The sequence below is a fragment of the Mus caroli genome, unplaced genomic scaffold (assembly GCF_978045245.1).
Source record: "Mus caroli unplaced genomic scaffold, Mus_caroli_1 scaffold_12, whole genome shotgun sequence".
In the NCBI taxonomy this organism is placed as follows: Eukaryota; Metazoa; Chordata; class Mammalia; order Rodentia; family Muridae; genus Mus; species Mus caroli.
The window spans coordinates 27540765-27559893 of record NW_028227267.1 but is presented as its reverse complement, the minus strand read 5'-3'; the positions used below and the strand labels follow the sequence as shown (position 1 = coordinate 27559893).

At 52.8% G+C, this 19129-nt stretch overlaps 2 protein-coding genes across 6 annotated transcripts in view; both read left to right on the top strand.

The window, feature by feature from the left end:
• The first annotated feature begins 4000 nt into the window (after positions 1 to 4000).
• Opn4 (opsin 4) lies at positions 4001 to 12967 on the top strand. 2 transcript variants are annotated; one of them, XM_021182355.2, is made up of 10 exons: positions 4001 to 4141; positions 5003 to 5148; positions 6691 to 6824; positions 6979 to 7182; positions 7756 to 7927; positions 8267 to 8425; positions 9287 to 9394; positions 10176 to 10356; positions 11109 to 11225; positions 12860 to 12967. In XM_021182355.2, exons 1-10 carry the CDS (start codon positions 4001 to 4003, stop codon positions 12896 to 12898), a joined length of 1401 nt encoding a protein of 466 aa, XP_021038014.1. In that variant the 3' UTR covers positions 12899 to 12967. The 2 variants fall into 2 exon arrangements, with proteins under 2 accessions (XP_021038014.1, XP_021038013.2); XM_021182354.2 differs by having other exon boundaries at positions 11109 to 11249.
• Positions 12968 to 15528: 2561 nt separating this feature from the next.
• Positions 15529 to 19129, top strand: part of Ldb3 (LIM domain binding 3) — a 64900-nt gene continuing 61299 nt past the window's right edge. For all 4 annotated transcript variants that reach the window (XM_085828549.1, XM_021181351.2, XM_021181354.3 and 1 more), the window contains exons 1-2: positions 15529 to 15609; positions 15715 to 15833. In XM_085828549.1, the coding sequence (XP_085684675.1) occupies positions 15741 to 15833 (93 nt within the window). In that variant the 5' untranslated portion in view covers positions 15529 to 15609; positions 15715 to 15740. The remainder of the gene's footprint in view (positions 15610 to 15714; positions 15834 to 19129) is intronic.

Genomic DNA, 19129 nt, shown 5'->3' with positions numbered 1-19129 from the left:
GCTGCTGGCTCTGATGGCAACCCTGGCTGTAGAAGCTTAATGAATGAATGAATGAATGAATGAATGCCACTCTCAGGATGGTGTTGGAGTGCCTCAGACTGGACTCACTAAAACAGCACAGATAGACTTACTAGGCCCACCACTGGTGGCTGTGCTGAGTACCAAGGGCCAGTGTCCTCTGCCAGGAATGTGGGAACCTCGGGAAGGGCTTCAGGTGCCCATGGGGGACAGGAGACAGTCTCTCATGATGTGTAGACTCTGTCACATTCTCCACTGCTCCTGGGGGGGCTCCCCACTTTCCCCTGCCTGCGTCCTCTGACTGATGCAGTGTTTTGAGGAGAGACTTGGAGGGAGTGCTGAAGAGCGTTCTTGTGAAGGTGTGGGGAGTTATGCAAAGGAGAAGAAAGCCAGAGGAAACTAATGAATTTTGGGTGTCTTAAGAGTGTTAACAGGGCTCCAGGGTCATTTGTCTGGGTCCTTAGGTAGATCAGGCTGGAAATAGCAATGTTTAGGCTGCGAAGGAGGAGGAGATGTGCAGGCCCCACAGCAAAAGAAAGCATAGAAGTCTTTGATCCCAGCTCCTCCCCTGGGCTACGAGGAGGAGGTTCCCATTCTTAAGGGGTTTGCCAGATTCCAGGTAATGGCAGGCTGTTGGCCAACTGCCTTCAGGGCTGCGCTCATTATGATACTTAATATTCCCCTGGAATCAGCGCCTCAGAATTTCCCAGGAGCCTCTGGGTAACCGTATAGGCCCCGGATGAGGAAACCAATCCCCAGAGGAGGCCTGGAAGACTTGAGACTGGAATTACAATCCCACTGCCCGGTGAATCAGAGATGTCCTGTGTTGTGGCCATAAATGATGATGGGAGGGGCCAAGAGGATGATGGAGAGGGGCCAGGAGCCTCCCACCTTCTTAGCCTCACAATCCGATTTTCTGGTGAGGACTTTGAGGGCTTTTCCACAAAGAACAAGAATTCTGGGGCACGGAAGGCCCCTAAGTAAAGTCAGTGTGGGGCTCTTTGGACAGTGTCTGTACTACCAGGTTTATTGTATTCCCTCCCCACCCGCCGTGCTCCCAGTGCAGTTTCTCCATGCCTTCCCAGGGCCCACTGCTGGTCTAACACTAAATGAACACACTCCCGCCACTGTGGCAGCCTCTCACCAGTCACTCAACCCTCGTAGGATTCCCACTTTCCATGCCCCCAGCTGCACCTCTGGGGATGAGAGGCCTAAAAAGCTTTTCCCACCTCCAGCCAGGCATGCTATGGAAGTGTGAAGGGCAGACTTCAAGCAGTAAGGGCTGTGAGCCCCTGGTCTCCCTTAGTACAGTGGCTAGGGATGCGGTGGGGGTAGAAAGATAAGTGGGATCACTGGTAGATCCTGAAACCAAGATGAGCAGAAGGGTGGCTTGGGATGGGCAGAGACACCACAGAATCTGGGCAAAGCCAAAAGTTGGCACCACTGCCCCTCCCATGACTCAAACTACCACTCCCAAGGGAGCACCTAGGCTGGGGTAAGATAACCAAAGAACATGAGTGTTGTGGGTGAACTAGAACCCAGTGACCCCATGATTACAGCTGCAGAGAGGTAACAGAGGTAAGGGATAGATGACACCCGGAAGCGAGCTGATGCCAGTCTACACCGCACCCTGCCCCAGCTCAGCATCACAAGATCTCATCTCTTCAGCCCCTTTGCTGGCTTCTGAGGATCAGTAGCACCCTCTGAAGACACACTGAATTCTACAGCACCAGTCTAGCCACATCCTAGCTGTGAGGATCTTCCTTCCATGACACCCAGCTGCTGTACAGCCCCAACTCCTGGAATTCTCAAGATCCTTCATTCCTGTGACCCTTCCAGCACGGGGCAAGGCAGTCCATCCTACCATCACTAATCTCTGGGTGGCTTCTGTGTCTTTTCAAGTCAGCGGTTCCCCACCCGTTCCCATGAAGTCCTCTAGAACCCAGACCAGTGCCTGCATGTAATGTGTATTGAATTGCCTGACTCCCACTGGCTTCAAGGGGCTGGCTCTCAGACCACACCCTGGGAGGCAAGGACTAAGGAGAAATGTTTCCCCTTCTTAGAGTGTGTGTGTGTGTGGGGGGGCACTGCTCTGCTTTGAGGGCCACAGAAATAAGCAAAACAGACCTGTCTGTCTGAGGCCCCAGGAGAGAGGGGACTGGGTGCAATGCCATCACTCCAAGTGCTGCAGAGGATGTACAGGTGGGTGTGGACATCCCAGGTCCCCAGGAGGGCTTCCTTGATGACATTGACAAAGTCTGTTTGAGCTTTCAGCAATCATCAAGAAAGGCAGTTTCTTGATGTGAATGCAGACATTAAAACAATGTCTGCTCTTTCCCCAAGCAAAAGAACTGCCTGTGACTTCTACATCTCATGTGATCAAGCCTCCCCAACCAACCCTTTGCCACATCCTGAATCTAACTTTCAGGAAGGATCGGATACTTCCTTACTCTGCTGGCAGCCATGACCTGACTGTCTAGGGCAGTGTTTCTCAACCTTGTTAATATTGCAACCCTTTAATATAGTTCCATATGGTGTGGTGATCCCCAACCATAAAAGTATTTTCATGGCTACTTCATAACTGTAATTTTGCTACTGTTATGAACCAAAAGTACCTGTGTTTTTTGATGGTCTTAGTCAACCCCTGTGAAAGGCTAAGAACTGCTGGTCTAGTACCTGAGCTTGGCTGCTCAGTGCTCCCAGGTAAGACTGCTCTGGAGCATCATCAGAGAGGAGTAGGTCCCTGACCCCTGCACTTAGCTCCACGGCATAGCAGAAGCCTGGCCCACGCACACAAACATGAGAAGGACACAGCATACATCCTGATGAGCCTTGGTGTATTAGTTTCTCTAGGAAAAAACACTTTTTAAATTTATTATTATTATTATTATTATTATTATTATCATTATGTGTAAGTGTGTGCGTTTGCATGTGGGTATGTCCATGTGAATGCAGATACTGGAAGAGCCCAGCAGAGGGCTGGAGTTTGAGGCACGGGTGCTGGATTCCAAACTTGGGCTTCTCTGAAAGAATAGCATGTGCTCTTCTTTTTTTTAAAAGATTTTATTTATTTATTATATGTTAGTACACTGTAGCTGTCTTCAGACACTCCAGAAGAGGGCATTAGATTTCGTTATGGATGGTTGTGAGCCACCATGTGGTTGCTGGGATTTGAACTCAGGACCTTCGGAAGAGCAGTTGGCGCTCTTAACCACTGAGCCATCTCGCCAGCCTCTAGAATGTGCTCTTAACCCCTGAGCTATTTTTCCAGAACCCAAAACTACTTTTTTTTTAAAGACAAGTTATCACTATGTTGCCCAGGTTAGTCTCAAACTAATAAGTTCAAGGGATTCCTTTTGTCTCAGTCTCTCATGCCACTGACACTATAGGTACAGTCTTACATCTACTTAAAAAAGCATTTCTTGTCCCTGCATACCAGGTGACATTGTAGCATCTCCCTTCATGCAGGGAAGTGTGAAGATGTCATGAGCTTATGGGTAGACTCAGAGATAGAACCTAACATAGATTTACCTCCCCAGTGACCACTGTGACTCTCAGAAGAACAGGAAGTGTGAAGGACAGAGCCTCCTGCCCAGTGTCCAGGAGCTGAGACAGGAGTGTCCCCATAGGCATTCGCATGCCCATATACACACATATTCATGTCATCACCATCAGACTCTTGTGGGCTGATCAGGGACCCACTTCAGAGACAGCCAGAAGCAGGGAGCCACTGGGCATGTGTAGTCCCCTCCCCACCCAGCACTGCTACTTAAAAGTGTGGAGGGATCCTGCTGCGTGGCACTCATTCCTTTGCGCTTCATTGGACATTGAGCAGTCAGCAGCCTAAAGAGCAGCTCCAGGCTGGATGGATGAGAGTGGCAGCAGGTGGACCAGGCCGCAGGGTTGAGGATGGTATAGAGCTGGAAGTCTGGGGACCGATCCCTGAGCTTTCCATGGCCTTAACTCCTCTGAGAGCCTGAGCATGGACTCTCCTTCAGGACCAAGAGTCCTGTCAAGCTTAACTCAGGATCCCAGCTTCACAACCAGCCCTGCCCTGCAAGGCATTTGGAACGGCACTCAGAATGTCTCCGCAAGAGCCCAGCTTCTCTCTGTTAGCCCCACGGTAAGTTTGGGGAGCATGTGTGTACACAGAGACTCCTGTCCCCACCCTTGTTTTAACAGGGAGATAGAAAAGGTCTGAGCTTAGATGAAGGACCTTGGGCATCACTGAAGTTCTCTAAGCTTTCTCTACACAAAGTGGCTGAGACAAGAGGGCACAGGCAATGTCTTTGCTGGCAGAGACCACTGGAGAACCAGAAAGGCAGGTGCTGACCTGCTCTTCCTTGGTGACATCTATTCTTTCCAGAAATTGACTAGATCCCCTGGGGGAGTATCCTAGGGGGAAAGGCATGCCCTAGGCTTCTGGACTTGTACAGGCCAGAGTGGGATGCTGGGCAGGACAGTGAGCAGATTCCTGCCTCTCCCTGGGAGCTATCCTTAGTCCCTGTATACTAACCTCATGGGGGAAATGGCCTCCCAGCAGCCCGGGGGGAACCTAAGCTCTCTTTCTAGTGGAAACTTCTCCTCCCTCGTTTGCCAGGCTTCAGTGTCAGTCCTCAGTTTTGCTACAGGGGTTGCAAGTTCTTCTTGGAGGCTTGCTGTGGGGTATCCATCCGTTGGGAGGGCAGTACCCAGGACCTGGCTCTACTGATTCCTTAAGGTCACCCAAGCTGTGCTCTGTCCTGCAGGCACACATTTGTCCTGTTAACCTCCAGCAGGCCATCTGAGCCTTTTACCTCCCTCTTAGAAGCTCAGTATCCACACATATATGGGCTCTGGGTTAAATTTTGGAAGACTTGCACTTTCTCCTATGGGCTGGCCATAGATTTTCATCCATTCTTCAGTTTACCCATTTGCTTTATTGGGAACTTACTATTCTTCCCAGGGATATCTGTAGGTGATGCTCTCCTTTCTCTCTCTCCAGACATCTGCACATCAGGCTGCTGCCTGGGTCCCCTTCCCCACAGTCGATGTCCCAGACCATGCTCACTATACCCTAGGCACGGTGATCCTGCTGGTGGGACTCACAGGGATGCTGGGCAATCTGACGGTCATCTACACCTTCTGCAGGTGCCTGGTTGGCGGGGTTGGGTCAAGGGCACAGTGCATATCCATGCATATAGACAGGACAGACTACAAAGGTAAACACGTCACCCAGCTCCATCCAGGGCACCTTAAGATTGGCAGAGAAGCGAGGAGCACACCTTCTATAGCATCAGGTCTAGGCATGAGCTTTCAAGCAGATGAAAAGTGCAAAGTGGCCCAGGGAACCCTGAATACATACATGCATGCCCACTGGGTCTCAGACAGAACCTCTTAGGAGGGCAGTACTGTCAGGATCTTCAGGCATCTGCTCATTCTACGCTGCTCTCAGTCATCCTCTGTTATCCTCTTCACCCAGAGGAATCCTCCCTCTTCCCTCTACCTTGAAGAACATCTCTAGACACCAGAATCCTCAAATCCTCCACAGCTGCTCCTAGCACTCACCTTGGCTTCCCTCCCCACCTGCTGGCTTCTGGCTGTCACAGGCAGGCCGGGAAGTGAGCCGACTTCAGGCTCCACCACAGACTTAGTGGAAGAACTGAGCCAGTCACTTCCCCCCTGGGGTGCATACATCTCATCTCTCCAGCATGGAACTGTGGCTTTCTTTCTTTTTTTTTTTTTACATTTATTTATTTATTTATTATATGTAAGTACACTGTAGCTGTCTTCAGACACACCTGAAGAGGGAGTCAGATCTTGTTATGGATGGTTGTGAGCCACCATGTGGTTGCTGGGATTTGAACTAAGGACCTTTGGAAGAGCAGTCGGGTGCTCTTACCTGCTGAGCCATCTCACCAGCCTGAACTGTGGCTTTCTTATCACTGGTCTTTCTCCAGTATGTGCACTGATTGGAGATGAGTCCTGGCTGTGCAACTTACTGAGCTGCAATGGGGACCAAGCCCTTTTGTGAGTGAAGCCTTTAGTACTCTCATCTGGATAATGGGAACCACTAAGCCCCCTTTAGGATCCACTATATTAAGATGGATGGTGTTAGAGGAGGTTGGTGAAAGTGCCTGTCCCATGGTCGTAGCCACAAGTTCTTGGGCCTTTTAACACCTCAAGTGTGAACACTGAAGAGACAGGCTGAGCTGGGCAGGGCCAGACTGGACAGAAGAAGGAGCAAGAGGAGAAGAAAGGTAGGGAAGAGAAGAAGGCGGCCTGAGAAGCTAGTAAGAAGGTATCAGAGCAAATGAGAGGAGGAGTCTGGAGGGACACTGTTGGTAGGTGGTGTCCAGGGAGGTTTGTCTAGGGAGACAGAGTGAGTCACACAGAGGGAGTAACCAAGAAAAAACTGATATGACCTCCTGGGCAGAACAGCTGTTGCTGGAGACACTTCTTCTCACTTACTGTGAGGGCCCCACCATGGGAGAGCCCTTAGTCCATATAATTGGTGGTACCTGCTGGACTGAGACTCAGGTCTGAGGCCCAAGAGCCTCAGCCTGCGTGCATGCATGTGTGTGTGTGTGTGTGTGTGTGTGTGTACGTGTGTGAAGAGCTGAGGGTGAGGGAGGACTTCCATAGCTCTGGAGGTACCGGGAAGCATGGCCCTGACTTCCTCTGACCTCACAGGAACAGAGGCCTGCGGACACCAGCAAACATGTTCATCATCAACCTTGCAGTCAGCGACTTCCTCATGTCAGTCACTCAGGCCCCGGTCTTCTTTGCCAGCAGCCTCTACAAGAAGTGGCTCTTTGGGGAGACAGGTAGACACTCAGGGCTGCTTTTTGCCATAGGGAGGAAGGGATCTTAAGGGAGTTGGCTCGGTCCCATTTTCTGGGAGGTAGGGAAGGAGCTGAGTTTGTCCCATCCTCAGGGACTGTCTTCCCCAGGGACTTAGGGAATCGGGTTTATCCACAGGTTGTGAGTTCTATGCCTTCTGCGGGGCTGTCTTTGGCATCACTTCCATGATCACCCTGACAGCCATAGCCATGGACCGCTATCTGGTGATCACACGTCCGCTGGCCACCATCGGCAGGGGATCCAAAAGACGAACGGCACTCGTCCTGCTAGGCGTCTGGCTCTATGCCCTGGCCTGGAGTCTGCCACCCTTCTTTGGCTGGAGTAAGTGTGTTGGTGGAATTAGGGGAGGGGCAGAGACAAGAAGTTTAAGGAAGGTCGGGTTAGGGAACTGTCAGCCTCATGGACCACCTAAGTCTTAAGTCAGATGGACATTCAGAGGCCTCACTAGCATCTGGGGAGTTCAGTGTGCTTCACCAGGGACTAGAGAGTCAGTCAGGAAACCCGTCACCAAACACCGGGGTAAGGAAGTGGGAGCAAGTGGGGCATGCTTGATGCTGAGTTTGTAGTGAGTCAGACCAGCCAGGGGCTGGGTTGTGAGGCCTCAGCAGGGGGGACAAGCTGCAAGACTTTAGCCCTGAGGATCATAGCCCTGGGGAGGAGCTACAGAGGAACCAGCTCCAGTCAGTGCTAGCCCGGTGTCCCCGTTAGAACCAACTTGGGGGTCTCCCTTCACATCATCCCTTTACATCAGTTGCCAGCAGTTTTCTCCATTCTGGGCTGGGTGGGCATGTGGCTGGGGCCAGGATGTGCCTAGGAACCCCAAGCTCCACATTTGAAACACCTCCTGAGCAAGCTACCCTCAGTGAAGGCTGAGCACCGGTCCCCGGCTCCTAGGTGCCTACGTGCCCGAGGGGCTGCTGACATCCTGCTCCTGGGACTACATGACCTTCACACCCCAGGTGCGTGCCTACACCATGATGCTCTTCTGCTTTGTCTTCTTCCTCCCCCTGCTCATCATCATCTTCTGCTACATCTTCATCTTCAGGGCCATCCGAGAGACAGGCCGGTAAGTGCGCTGTGTAGAGCTGAACCAGAGAAGGGAGGGCCTGCCCATCAGAGCATGCTCGGATGCAGATGGGTCAAGACAAGTGAGCTCATGTGCTTATGGGGGTGAGGGTATCTGGGAAAGTTCCCAGAGACAAGGTCCTCTGAGGAGAGCTTAGAGACTGCAATCCCGGCAGAACCACAGGAGGGCAGCTGAGGCTCAGTGGAATGAGGACTTTCTGGAAGTCAGAGCTGTCTGTGTGGGAAAAGATGAGTCCTCCTATATGTCCCTGGAGACGGTCCAGAGAGGTTCCCTGCAGTGATCCTGGTACTTCCTACAACCCTGATGCAACCTTCCTAGGGCCTGTGAGGGCTGTGGTGAGTCCCCTCTGCGGCAGAGGCGGCAGTGGCAGCGGCTGCAAAGTGAGTGGAAGATGGCCAAGGTCGCGCTGATTGTCATTCTCCTCTTCGTGCTGTCCTGGGCTCCCTACTCCACTGTGGCTCTGGTGGCCTTTGCTGGGTGAGCAGGAACCATAGCGTTGTACGCTGTACAGGGGCTAAAGCACAGGTCCAGGTAGCGTCTCCCTCCAACCTGACCCAAGTCAACCATCTTGACATACTAGATTCAGCTTTACAGCCATACCCTCCCTCTGTGTGACATGCCTCACCCCACTAGGCTTGCCCAGTTCCTGGAAGCTTCAGGGATATACGGGGGTTGGGGGGAGAGGGTGGCGCGTGCTCTGGCTACACATAGGTTGTCTAGGAACCTTTTGTCTTATTGGGAACTTGATGCTCGGGTCCCCCTTAGCCTGAGCCACAGGCACACAGCTAGGGTTGCTACTACTTAAGAATGGGTTCCTAGGTGGTGCCTGCTAGTATCCTCTGTGGCTTGAGTCTGGTAACCATGGCACCCAAATGAGATTTTGGTACTTTGAGCTATCTGAGAACCAATCATCTTGAGTAGTAACAATGCAGCCTCCTCTAGGGGTCTACCAGAAGTTTCTCTAGGGCATCCAAGGGAGCAGTGCACAACAAGATGGGGTGAGGTCATGGCAGCAGTGTATGTAGGGTCTGGAGACCAGGGACAATTGAATAGCACAGAGAGGTATTGCCAGCCGCACAGGTTCTAAGGGACAGTGGAACCTAGCCACCCCAACCCCTGCAGGGACGGCATATCTTCCTCCCTGAGCTCCACCCTCAACCATCTTTGCTTCCCTTCTTACCCACTTTAAAACAGAATGCTCCCTGGTTCCTACCAGTCTCTCACTATGGGGTTGGCTTGACTGTGTTGGTTTACATTGGTTTAGTTTGGGCCTTGGCAGGGTCTGCCATAGAGATGACTGGGGTGTAAAAAGGGGATCCCACACTGTCTCTGTCCTAGGTACTCGCACATCCTGACGCCCTACATGAGCTCAGTGCCAGCCGTCATCGCCAAGGCTTCTGCCATCCACAATCCCATTATCTACGCCATCACTCACCCCAAGTACAGGTGTGGCCCCCTCCAGACCTCCAAGCCCACCTAGGGACATGGAGGGCCTGGGCCTGCAGCTGAAGGCAGGGCTTATCTATCTCTCTGGTCCCTCATGTGTGTATCAGGTGGGGGTTATAAACACCGTGTGGTGCAGCTAATAACACTGGGGCGGGGGGGTCCGCAGTTGGCATGCTACCCTCTTCTTTCCCAGCATCCCGTGAGATTTCAATGGCTTCCTGAGAGGAAGCCTGTCCTAACTGCAGGGCTATGTCTTAAGGCAGCTATGGTGGCCCATTAGCAGTGCTTTCTGTGCAAAGGCAAGCCCTCAGACAGTGACATCCTGCAATGACCCGACCCAGCAAGCATGCTTGCCTCCTGAGGTAATGTGGTCATCAGGTTCTTGCTCTACTGAAAAAAATTAAAAACGAGGCACCATTGCAGGCCCCCAGAGCCAGTTCAGCTCGATGAGACCCAGCACTTGCTAATCTCCTGATTCAGGCCTCAGCCAGTCTAGCCTATAGTACTTAGGTGTGTCCATGGTGTCCATTCCCAGAGATGACACCAAGGGTGACCATGAAGCCATGTCTAGTTGGTTGAACCCACTATCCCCACCACACCCTGATTCTGTTGTTAATCCCGTCAGCCCTGGGAGCCTAAGTAAGTCTCTCTCACCTAGCTGTCTGTCTGAGCCAATCATCAGTGTCTGTCTGTCTACCAACTCTATCCCTGTGTTAGTCTGTCCTTTCCTTCTCCCTTTCATGTCCCATCACCCTGACCAGACACACGGTGACTCCTGCAGGGTGGCCATTGCCCAGCACCTGCCTTGCCTTGGGGTGCTTCTGGGAGTATCAGGCCAGCGCAGCCGCCCCTCCCTCAGTTACCGCTCTACCCACCGCTCCACACTGAGCAGCCAGTCCTCAGACCTCAGCTGGATCTCTGGACGGAAGCGTCAAGAGTCCCTGGGTTCTGAGAGTGAAGTGGTAAGTCCCCCCATTGGCTGGTACCTCACCTTTTCTTTCCCAACCAGCTCTGGGGACCTGGACCTGGGTGGCAGAGCCACATGTTAGACTGGGGGACACTTCATCCATTTCATTTTTAACCTCCACTGCATCACCCTCTGGGGCAAGCAGGGATACCCAGGACAGAGAGGAGGTGGTGGGTGGTCTGAAGTTACTCAGCAGCAAGATAGTCAGAACATGGGCTTTCCAAGTCACCGGTTTCTCCTTGGCAAGAGCTGGTCCAGGATCCCTGAACCTTAGCACTAAATGTTACCTTATAGGAGGGGTAAAGAGCTGCAAGCTAAAGGAGACGGGGAGCATTAGCCTGGGCTCATACCTGGCTTCAAGCCTCGACCCACCACACCCTCATTGTGTATCTGAGAGCCAGCATGGCTGATTTGCCCAGCTACCTTCCACTGCTCTGGCCCTGAGGCCTTCTGCTAAGATGTAGAACTGTGAACCACTCTCAACCACTAGGAGAAACTGAGGAGTCTGTCTCATTTGCTGACAGAGGCCTTGGCTCTCATGAAGGCCACCACCTATCTAAATACCTACATGCATAAGCGTCACAGGTGTCTATTCTTTCCTGCACTTTGCTGACCACAACTTTGTAAATAATGTCATGGGTCCCTCCCCTCATTAAATCTCTGTGCAGAGGCTGAAGGGAAGGAGGCAGGCGTATGCTCTAAGTAAGCTGTCCCTCACACCTCAAAGTTGCTCTCCCACATCCCCAGGGCTGGACAGACACAGAAACAACCGCTGCATGGGGAGCTGCCCAGCAAGCAAGTAGACAATCCTTCTGCAGTCAGAACCTAGAAGATGGAGAACTCAAGGCCTCTTCCAGCCCCCAGGTACAGAGATCTAAGACTCCCAAGGTGCCTGGACCCAGTACCTGCCGACCTATGAAAGGACAGGGAGCCAGGCCAAGTAGCCTAAGGGGTGACCAGAAAGGCAGGCTTGCTGTGTGCACAGGCCTCTCAGGGTCTCCCCACCCCCATACATCCCAGCTCCCCCTGCCTTCCTAGAGGATGATGTGACTCTCAGACATCTGTAGCAGGGTCTAAGTATAATCTGTGTCTAGGGGAGTATCGGCATGTGACTGTGTAGCTCTGCGCATGACATGCTGTCAGCTATGCTGTACCATATGTATATGTAGAGTATGCATATAACTTATGTGCCCTTGAAGATATGTGGCCTACAGCAGAGAACAACTCATGTGTGTGTGGACCACGTTCCTGGCATATGTTCTCTGTCACTGTGATACCTCTGTGTTGTGTGGGGGACAGAGTGTGATGGTGTGCACCTCTCTGCGCGGGTTTTGACGCTGGACAAACCCGGGGAAGGGAGCTGCAAGCCATGTACCAGCTCACTGCCGATGGCCTGTGCTCAAGATGTCACCGAGGAGAACACTTGTAGCTATTAAAAGAAGGCCAGCTGTCAGCTCCAGTGCCTATGGAATGGAATGAGGAGGGTGATTAGAGAAGGCCATATTTTGGAACACTGGAAATGCCATGAGCCCAGGCGCCCCTCCCCCCTCGACTGACAGTTCCTCCACCCCTCCTGTCTCTTACACAGCAGCCCCTATCAGCCTCTGGGTGTTCAGAGGCTTCCTTGGCCACTCTGGGATCATAGATACGTACTATTCTTCTCCTCCCTTTGTGCCGCTTCACTAGGAGTAGCCTGTTGATGCTTCTGAAGTCAGAGAGCTCCCATCCCCCTATATCATATCCCAGGCAGTGTTACAACCACAGAGGCCAGGGCAGAAGCCTGACAGCGGGCCTAGGCTGGCCAGGAAATGGTTGAAGACATAATAATGTCTATCCTGGACGGAGGCGGGACCACAGGAGGGGCCAACCATCAGCAGTTGCCAAACACAAGCGACAAGCATTGCCATCAGGTTACAAGCACATGGAAGCAATTCCCTGAGGTTCCCGGGGAGAAGGGGTTGAGTTGTCTGCATGAACATCCTGAGTGAACACAGTGGGGCTCAGAAGAAGGAACTTGGTGTCCTGGACTAGGGTGGTGGGTCTGTGAGGTGAACTTCCAGAGGAAGCTGGTGCTACAGGTCGGGGGGAAAAGGGGAATGGGTTAGGGAAGCAGAGATGAAGGGGATGCCAGGCCTCACACACACAGGGGATTTCAGAGGAAAGATGAACTGGGGTGGAGGGTGGCATACAGAGCCTGAACGTCAAGAGTCCAAGAGTCTGAGGATATCCCAAGGATTATTCTGAAAACACACTAAGACTGTACTGGCTCCTTCTTTGGGGTATGGTCTTGAGAAGCACCACCCTCTCTGGGGTGTGGTCCTCCAGAAGGTCCACCCCTTTGGGGTGTGGTCCTTGAGAAGGTCCACCCCCAACCTTGACCACAACCCCTCCCTTCCCACAGTTCCTTTTGCTTGTCAATGTTCTCAAATAGGAAAAGGTTTTAGGAGGCCCTGTGAGACACTCCTAGAGACGAACAGATCTGTATTATTTATTTTCAGACCAAGGGACACCTCCCCAATCTGGATCTCGGGATGTAGGATGCCCACTGGCCCTCCCTTTCTTCTGGTACTTGCCCAGCCCCTTCACCTCCCTATCACATGCACAGACCCAGGATTATCTCACAAGCCTGGAAGCTTTGAAGGTGTTCCTGTCACTCGTGCCACACTGGATACGAATCTCCGGCCCTTTTCCATGCCGCGAAGCACAGTCTGCCACTACTCAGCTCAGCAGCCACACTGGGCCCCGCCTGAAGCACAAACCCAGGTTTTTCCCACTCCCCTTCCAGCAGCCGTTGCCTCTTCCCAGACGCTGTATGTACTGTGATTGTCCAGACAATGACAATGGCGATGGCACTGGGGAACACATCATTTATTTATGAGATAAACATCTTGGCCAGCTTTCACAACCAGGCCGGACATCTCATTGGTTCAGAAAGCCCTTCCCCGCGTCCCCTGCTGCCAGGGCTCAAAAGCTAAACACACACTTTACTTTGTGCACTGGGAATACTTCTTTGCCTCTAGCTCTCCCCATAGCATTCTCACTGTGGCCCACACTCACATGTACATGGGCACTGGCAGGCACAGAGGTACCTATTGTATGCACACCAAGCAACAAGTATGCACACCCTGCCCCTACTGTTTGTTCCGTGTTAGCGGTCCAAGTTCCTTCCAGATGTGGATCTGACAAGGCACAGGAAAATAAAAACAAACAAACAAACAAACAGGGTCTCTAGTGATAAACATGTCTCCTGGTGCGTCAGTGAAGAGAACAGGACCTGGTCTTCATGCCTCCAGCAGTTTCTTTATTCTGATCTCTAGATTTCCAGGTTTAACTCTCACTCCTGAAAACCCATCTCAAACTATACGGGAGTGAAATAGAGGAGGGACAAAGGCCAGTATAGCCCATGTACCCCTCCCCAGTGACGTGTGGAGCTCAGCCCAGTCTCTGTGTACTAGCTGCTTTCCAACTGGCTTTGGATCTCCCAAGGGAGGCCGAGGGAGGCTGGCCTTCCCCTTTAAGAGCATCTCTCTACCACCCTTCCCTTAACCAGAAGCCACCAGGCAGTGCCAGAGGCCAGAGAAAGAGCCTTCGGCTCCAGGTACAACATCTCTGGGGTTCCAGGACCAGGGTCTGCCCTTTCTTTCTGGTAACGCCGAGTGGCTGGATCTTCCCCAGCTGGGAATAACAGATAGATGGCCCTGGGGAGCAAGGAAAGAGTTAGGATGGATGGGCTGGTACAGAGGATGGGATGGGAGAGGGATGGGGAGGTCCGGCCTCCTGGCCATGAAGGTGGAGTTGCATGGTACAGGAACAAAGAAAAGCCCAAGCCCCCCCACTCTATCCCCCCTCCCCCACTGCTTCCACTTGCTATTTTCGTGGCCTTGGGCAAATTACCAAGCGACCCTGGAACATCACCACTTTTACCATGCACCCTACATATGGCAGGACTGGGGTGTGAGACCGGAGTTATGACAGCTACTCTCACACCCAGGCCAGCACTGAGCCTTCAGGTTAATGTCTTTGAGAGGACCACCAAGAAGCTACCTCATCTTCCCTGAACCTCAGTTTCTCGAGCTGAGGAGCCAGAGTGAGCCTCAATCTATCTCCAGACCACATGAGATCTGAAGTCTCTCTTGTGGGAGGGCAGGCTTCTAGGGGCATCTTAATCCAAACGTCATGCTGGTTGAAGTCCCAAGGGCCAAGGCCCCCGCCCAGGGCACACTGTCACCGGGGTATGGGCTGAACATGCCACACATACTTCCCCCTCTCCTGTCCCTTCTATCTCTGTGTCCTAGCAGCTGAACAAATGGCACACATGGCACTTCTCCCTACCCCTGTCATTCCTGCGCAAAGGGCACGGAGCCTGGCGTGCGACGCTGGCAGCTGTAGCTTTCCATGCTACTGTCAAGTTTTCCAGGGTACAAATGAGACAGGAGAGCCAGGAATAACTGCCTGGGCCCCAGAGGGTCTAGAGGGGTGGGACAACCCCAGACCTGGCCTAAGACCTTTATCTCGGGGGTCATGCAGCACCCCCTTCTTCGGACCAGGGCTTGGGAAGATGTTATAGCCACTAGGAGCCTATTATCTGACATGAGTCCGATTGGAACGAGCTCAGGATCTTGTGGGACCTGAGTCCATTTTCTGTGTGACCTTGGAGAATAGATTTAACTTCTCTGAGACTTGGCGTTTATAATCCAAGGTGCCAGGACCCTGTGGAAGCTGGTGTGAGGAGTCCTTTTCTGAACTTGGCCATGTTCAAAGCCCTGCCACTACATGAGCATTCTTATGTCCAGACCCATAAAAGCGACTCAGGAGCCAATCATTCTTCTGACCCATTGGAGGCTAAGCTGAGTCCAAGGCCCCACTGGAGCCCCACAAGGGATAAGGTGCCAATTCATGGTCCTTACCAGGGACAACAGAATAGCAAAACCTCTATCCAGGGTGGACCCACTGACTACAACAGAACGTGGACTCTGCAGAGGGTACAAGGGAGGCCAGTCCTCCATGCCTGCCCCTTGGGGATGGGTGTTCTGGGTGCTTGACACCCCTCCCCAGGGACTATATTAGCTGCGTGAGTCATGGTGGACCGGCTGGGAGGCCATGGGCAGGCGGGCCCAGTGTAGGGTTACAGTCCATTTATGGGCGCAGCAAGGGCAGATATCAGTGTCGATGGCATTCACTCCCAGCTATTCTTAGGAGCCTCCCAGGAGCTCTGCACAGCCTGGCCAGGCAGCAAGGAACGCAGCAGGCAAGGCCAGGGGTTGGGGTCTGGGGCCAGGACCAGAGATAGGGGCTGGGAAGACAGGCTGCATAAGGGTCCTCTCACCTGACTCTTCGTACTGTTTGCCTGCAGAGGAAGCCACTGCTGTCAGCACCAGTATGTCTTACAGTGTGACTCTGACTGGGCCTGGACCCTGGGGCTTCCGTTTGCAGGGAGGCAAGGACTTCAACATGCCCCTCACTATCTCCCGGGTAAGTGCACATGGCCCACAGCCTCATTCTCAAAGGGGTGGGGCATTCTTGGAAGAGGGTACACTCATGCCCATCTGTCTGTCAGTCTATCTGTCTGTCTTCCCCAGGGCTCTTGCCCGATTCCTGGTCTGAAGTCCAGGGCTGGAATGGTCTCCTTATCTTAGCCACAGATCAATTTGTTTCACCTCAGCTCATTCCCTGGACTTTGCCCATCTAAGCAAGATGTCAGGGGCAAATAGCTGGCATTTTAAGCAGAGGAAGAAATTCTGAGTTTGCAGACTGGGTAAGCTTGTGGGTAGAGAGTGCAGGGCCTTCCTAAGTCCTTGCCCAGCACGGTAAGCTTGAGGTATTCCCCAAGCTTGGAATCCCTCCCTAGAAGCAGGCAGCTGCTTAGGAAAGAGCATATCTATCAGGAGGAAGGCAGTGCCAGGCAGGTAGATAGAGGGACAGCGTGTTGTCCTTGCTGCCCTACTGTCTGTCTGATGTAAGTCCAGGAGAGACACAGCACTGTCCAATGGAAGTGGCACTGAATGTCAGGGGTGATAGGGAGAGCTCCTGTGATTTGGAGAAACTGAGGCCCAGAGAAGCCAAAAAGTAGACACACTTGGAAGGAAGAGAGGAGGGGCTTTCATTACTGCTGTAGTCCCAGCCCCTAGGCCACAGCCTGGTGCTATCTGCTCACTATTTGTTAAGTAAGGGCACCCTACAAGTCCTGGTAGACGTGGGACCAAAGCTCTCATGGCTTAGGGGGCCTGGGAGGCATACAGGGAACTAGCATAACCTGCTTGGTGACTGAGCCCCTGGCAGGACTGATCTGGGCTGAAGATGTAGAGTTAGACTCCAGGATGTCACTGTACAGTTGGAGGCCACCCTCCAACTGTGGAATCAAGTGTGACTGGATTGTTGTTTCTTCCATACAGTGGCAGACACTGCCCTTGGACCTGGGGCTAGCACTCAGTGGTAGTGGGGAATCCTGGAAAGTACTGGACAGAGGGCCCAGTGCTCCCCCTGAAGCAGTCTTGGTCCTCCTATCACTTTTAAGCTAGGCACTTTGAGTAGCCTTTGTGGAAGGGCATTGTCCTTCAACTCTCTACCTCAGACCTGAAGTCTCTGCCCTTCAGACACACTGCCCTGAAAACCACCGGGCCCCCTATTAGGAGGACACCCTAAGCCATGTCCATCTTGCTTGATGATGTGGTGACATGTAGATAGGTGAGCCCAGTGGCTACCCCCAACCCAGGCTCTGCCCAGGCCCCACTCCTGTATAAGACAGGGCCTCTCCCAACGTCCTCATGTGCCCTCTGACCTCCCATGCCTAGGGCTGAGCCCACAGCCCCCAAAGCCCACCATCTCCAAGGCTTGCTGCTTTGTCTTATGGGAACAAATTCATCACTGAGATCAGTAGCACCCAGGAAAGTCAATGACCTCACTCCGGACCTATGCACCACCTGGCCCCGGATGGCCAAGGCTTAAATGGCAGCAGGGAGGCTTTAAGCTAGACAGCAGGAAGAATGTCCTCATTCAAAGAGGGGGTGTGTTGGGGTGTGCTGGAAGCTAATGCTAGGGAGACTTTTAAAAATAGAAGCCAGGGTACTGGGGGGGTTACCTCATATCTGATACATACCTCAGATTGCCGGCAGCAGGGTGGACTGAGCCGTGGTGTTCAGGTCTTGCTCTCTCCTGAAAAACTACATCTAGTGGGCCACAGATACAGTGGGCTTTGGCATCTCAGGCTTGGGCATCCCAGGCCCAGTGCTGATGGCAAGGCAGACACCGTGAACACTAGGCCTGTGGCGTTTGCTGCTGAGGTCCCTTCTGTACCAGTCACAGTCTACTCACAGAGACACAGGGCCAGAATTCTGCCTAGCCTTCAGCACTCCCCTGCTCTGGGTGCAGACACTGTGATTGAGAGAGACGATCAGCCTGGCCTAACTCTCACGCCTGGTCCTTTGCCTGTTGGACCAGGCCCAGGTGAACGCTTAGCTTCTCTCAAAAGCAGGTTTATGTTCCTCCCAGAAAAATAGTTGCCACCTGCATGCAGGGTGATATTTGGGTACCACCCTAATCATGGCCTCCACACAGGTACAATGGCTTCATCCTAAGCAGAAGACACTCCCCCTCCTCAAGTGAGTCTACTCCTAAGAATCTGCAGAGATGGGGTTCAGGAGGGACACTCTAGAGAGGAGGGCAAACGTCTTTATTTATCCTGGACAGGTGCAGAGGCCTGCAACCTGAGCTGCCCTCTCACCCTCCCCTCCCCTACCTTAGCTGATTCTCCAGGAAGCAAAGTTGAGGGAACAGATTAACAGGCCCAGCCCTCACCAGGGCCCCTGCTTCTGCGGCTAGGTGTGGGGCTTTGCCCTTCATGGCTACTGGCACTCTCCACCCTAGGGAAGAGGCAAGTGTCTTTGTTCGGTTCTATATCTCTCTGCTGTGTCGCCAGTAGCACAGCCTCAGTTGTATCACCTGTACAATGGGACAGTGCTGTCCACACTTGACATTGTAGAAATGAAGCTGACTGTGAGGCTAGTGTGCAAAGGGACTGTGGAATGGGTAAGGCCTGCCTTCTTATTGGAAGGCCTCGACCTCCACCCTACCTGGCAGGCTTGCCTGGGCCATAGTCCAGAGGCCTTCTGCCTCTCTCTCCTCCGATTTCAGTTTCAGTATTATTGAACTTTCTCAGCTTCGGCGGTGACAGTGAGAACAGTGGACCCTTGGGAAGAGACCGGAGGACAGTCTGAGACTATTCTGGGGGTAGCTGTGCTGGCAATTCCTGGAATTTCCAGGCCCCTGGAGCATAGCACCTGGGGCTGTTCTTGGTAGCGCCTATCAGCACTGACAGGCCATGCTGTTTATAGCCCACTGAAGGTCAGGCAGCCATCTATCTAAGCTATCCAGCAGGAGATGATAAGGAACCGTCAGCACTAAAGACTACATTCTTAGAGGTGTACCTTGGCCAGGCCCTCCTGTGACTCACACTTGCCTCTGACCTCTTGAAGGCCCTGAAGAAAACAGAGCAGAGGCCCACTAGGTCCTGGAAGGGGTCCTTGTGGGTCCCTGAACCAGAACACAAAGCCAAGGGCGGCTCTAGGAGCAGACAGGAATGGGGGCAGGTGCTATGGGGAGACAGGAGACTCTGGGGACAGCAGATGTGAGGGATGCACAGGTACCAGGCAGAGGAGGAAATCACCCAACTGTGAAGACCCTCCAGTTCTTGTCTCCAGTCTTCCCATTCCCAAACACAACTTCTCCACTCTGCTGGAGCCAAGTTCCTGCTCTCCTCTCATAGGAACCAT

What these genes read in the sequence shown, in the direction of transcription:
- Opn4 (XM_021182354.2), top strand. Translation starts at nt 4,001, where the DNA reads ATGGACTCTCCTTCAGGACCAAGAGTCCTGTCAAGCTTAACTCAGGAT. An exon ending in GTCATCTACACCTTCTGCAG is followed by an intron (nt 5,149 to 6,690) that starts GTGCCTGGTTGG and finishes CTGACCTCACAG; the next exon opens with GAACAGAGGCCTGCGGACAC. An exon ending in GTGGCTCTTTGGGGAGACAG is followed by an intron (nt 6,825 to 6,978) that starts GTAGACACTCAG and finishes GTTTATCCACAG; the next exon opens with GTTGTGAGTTCTATGCCTTC.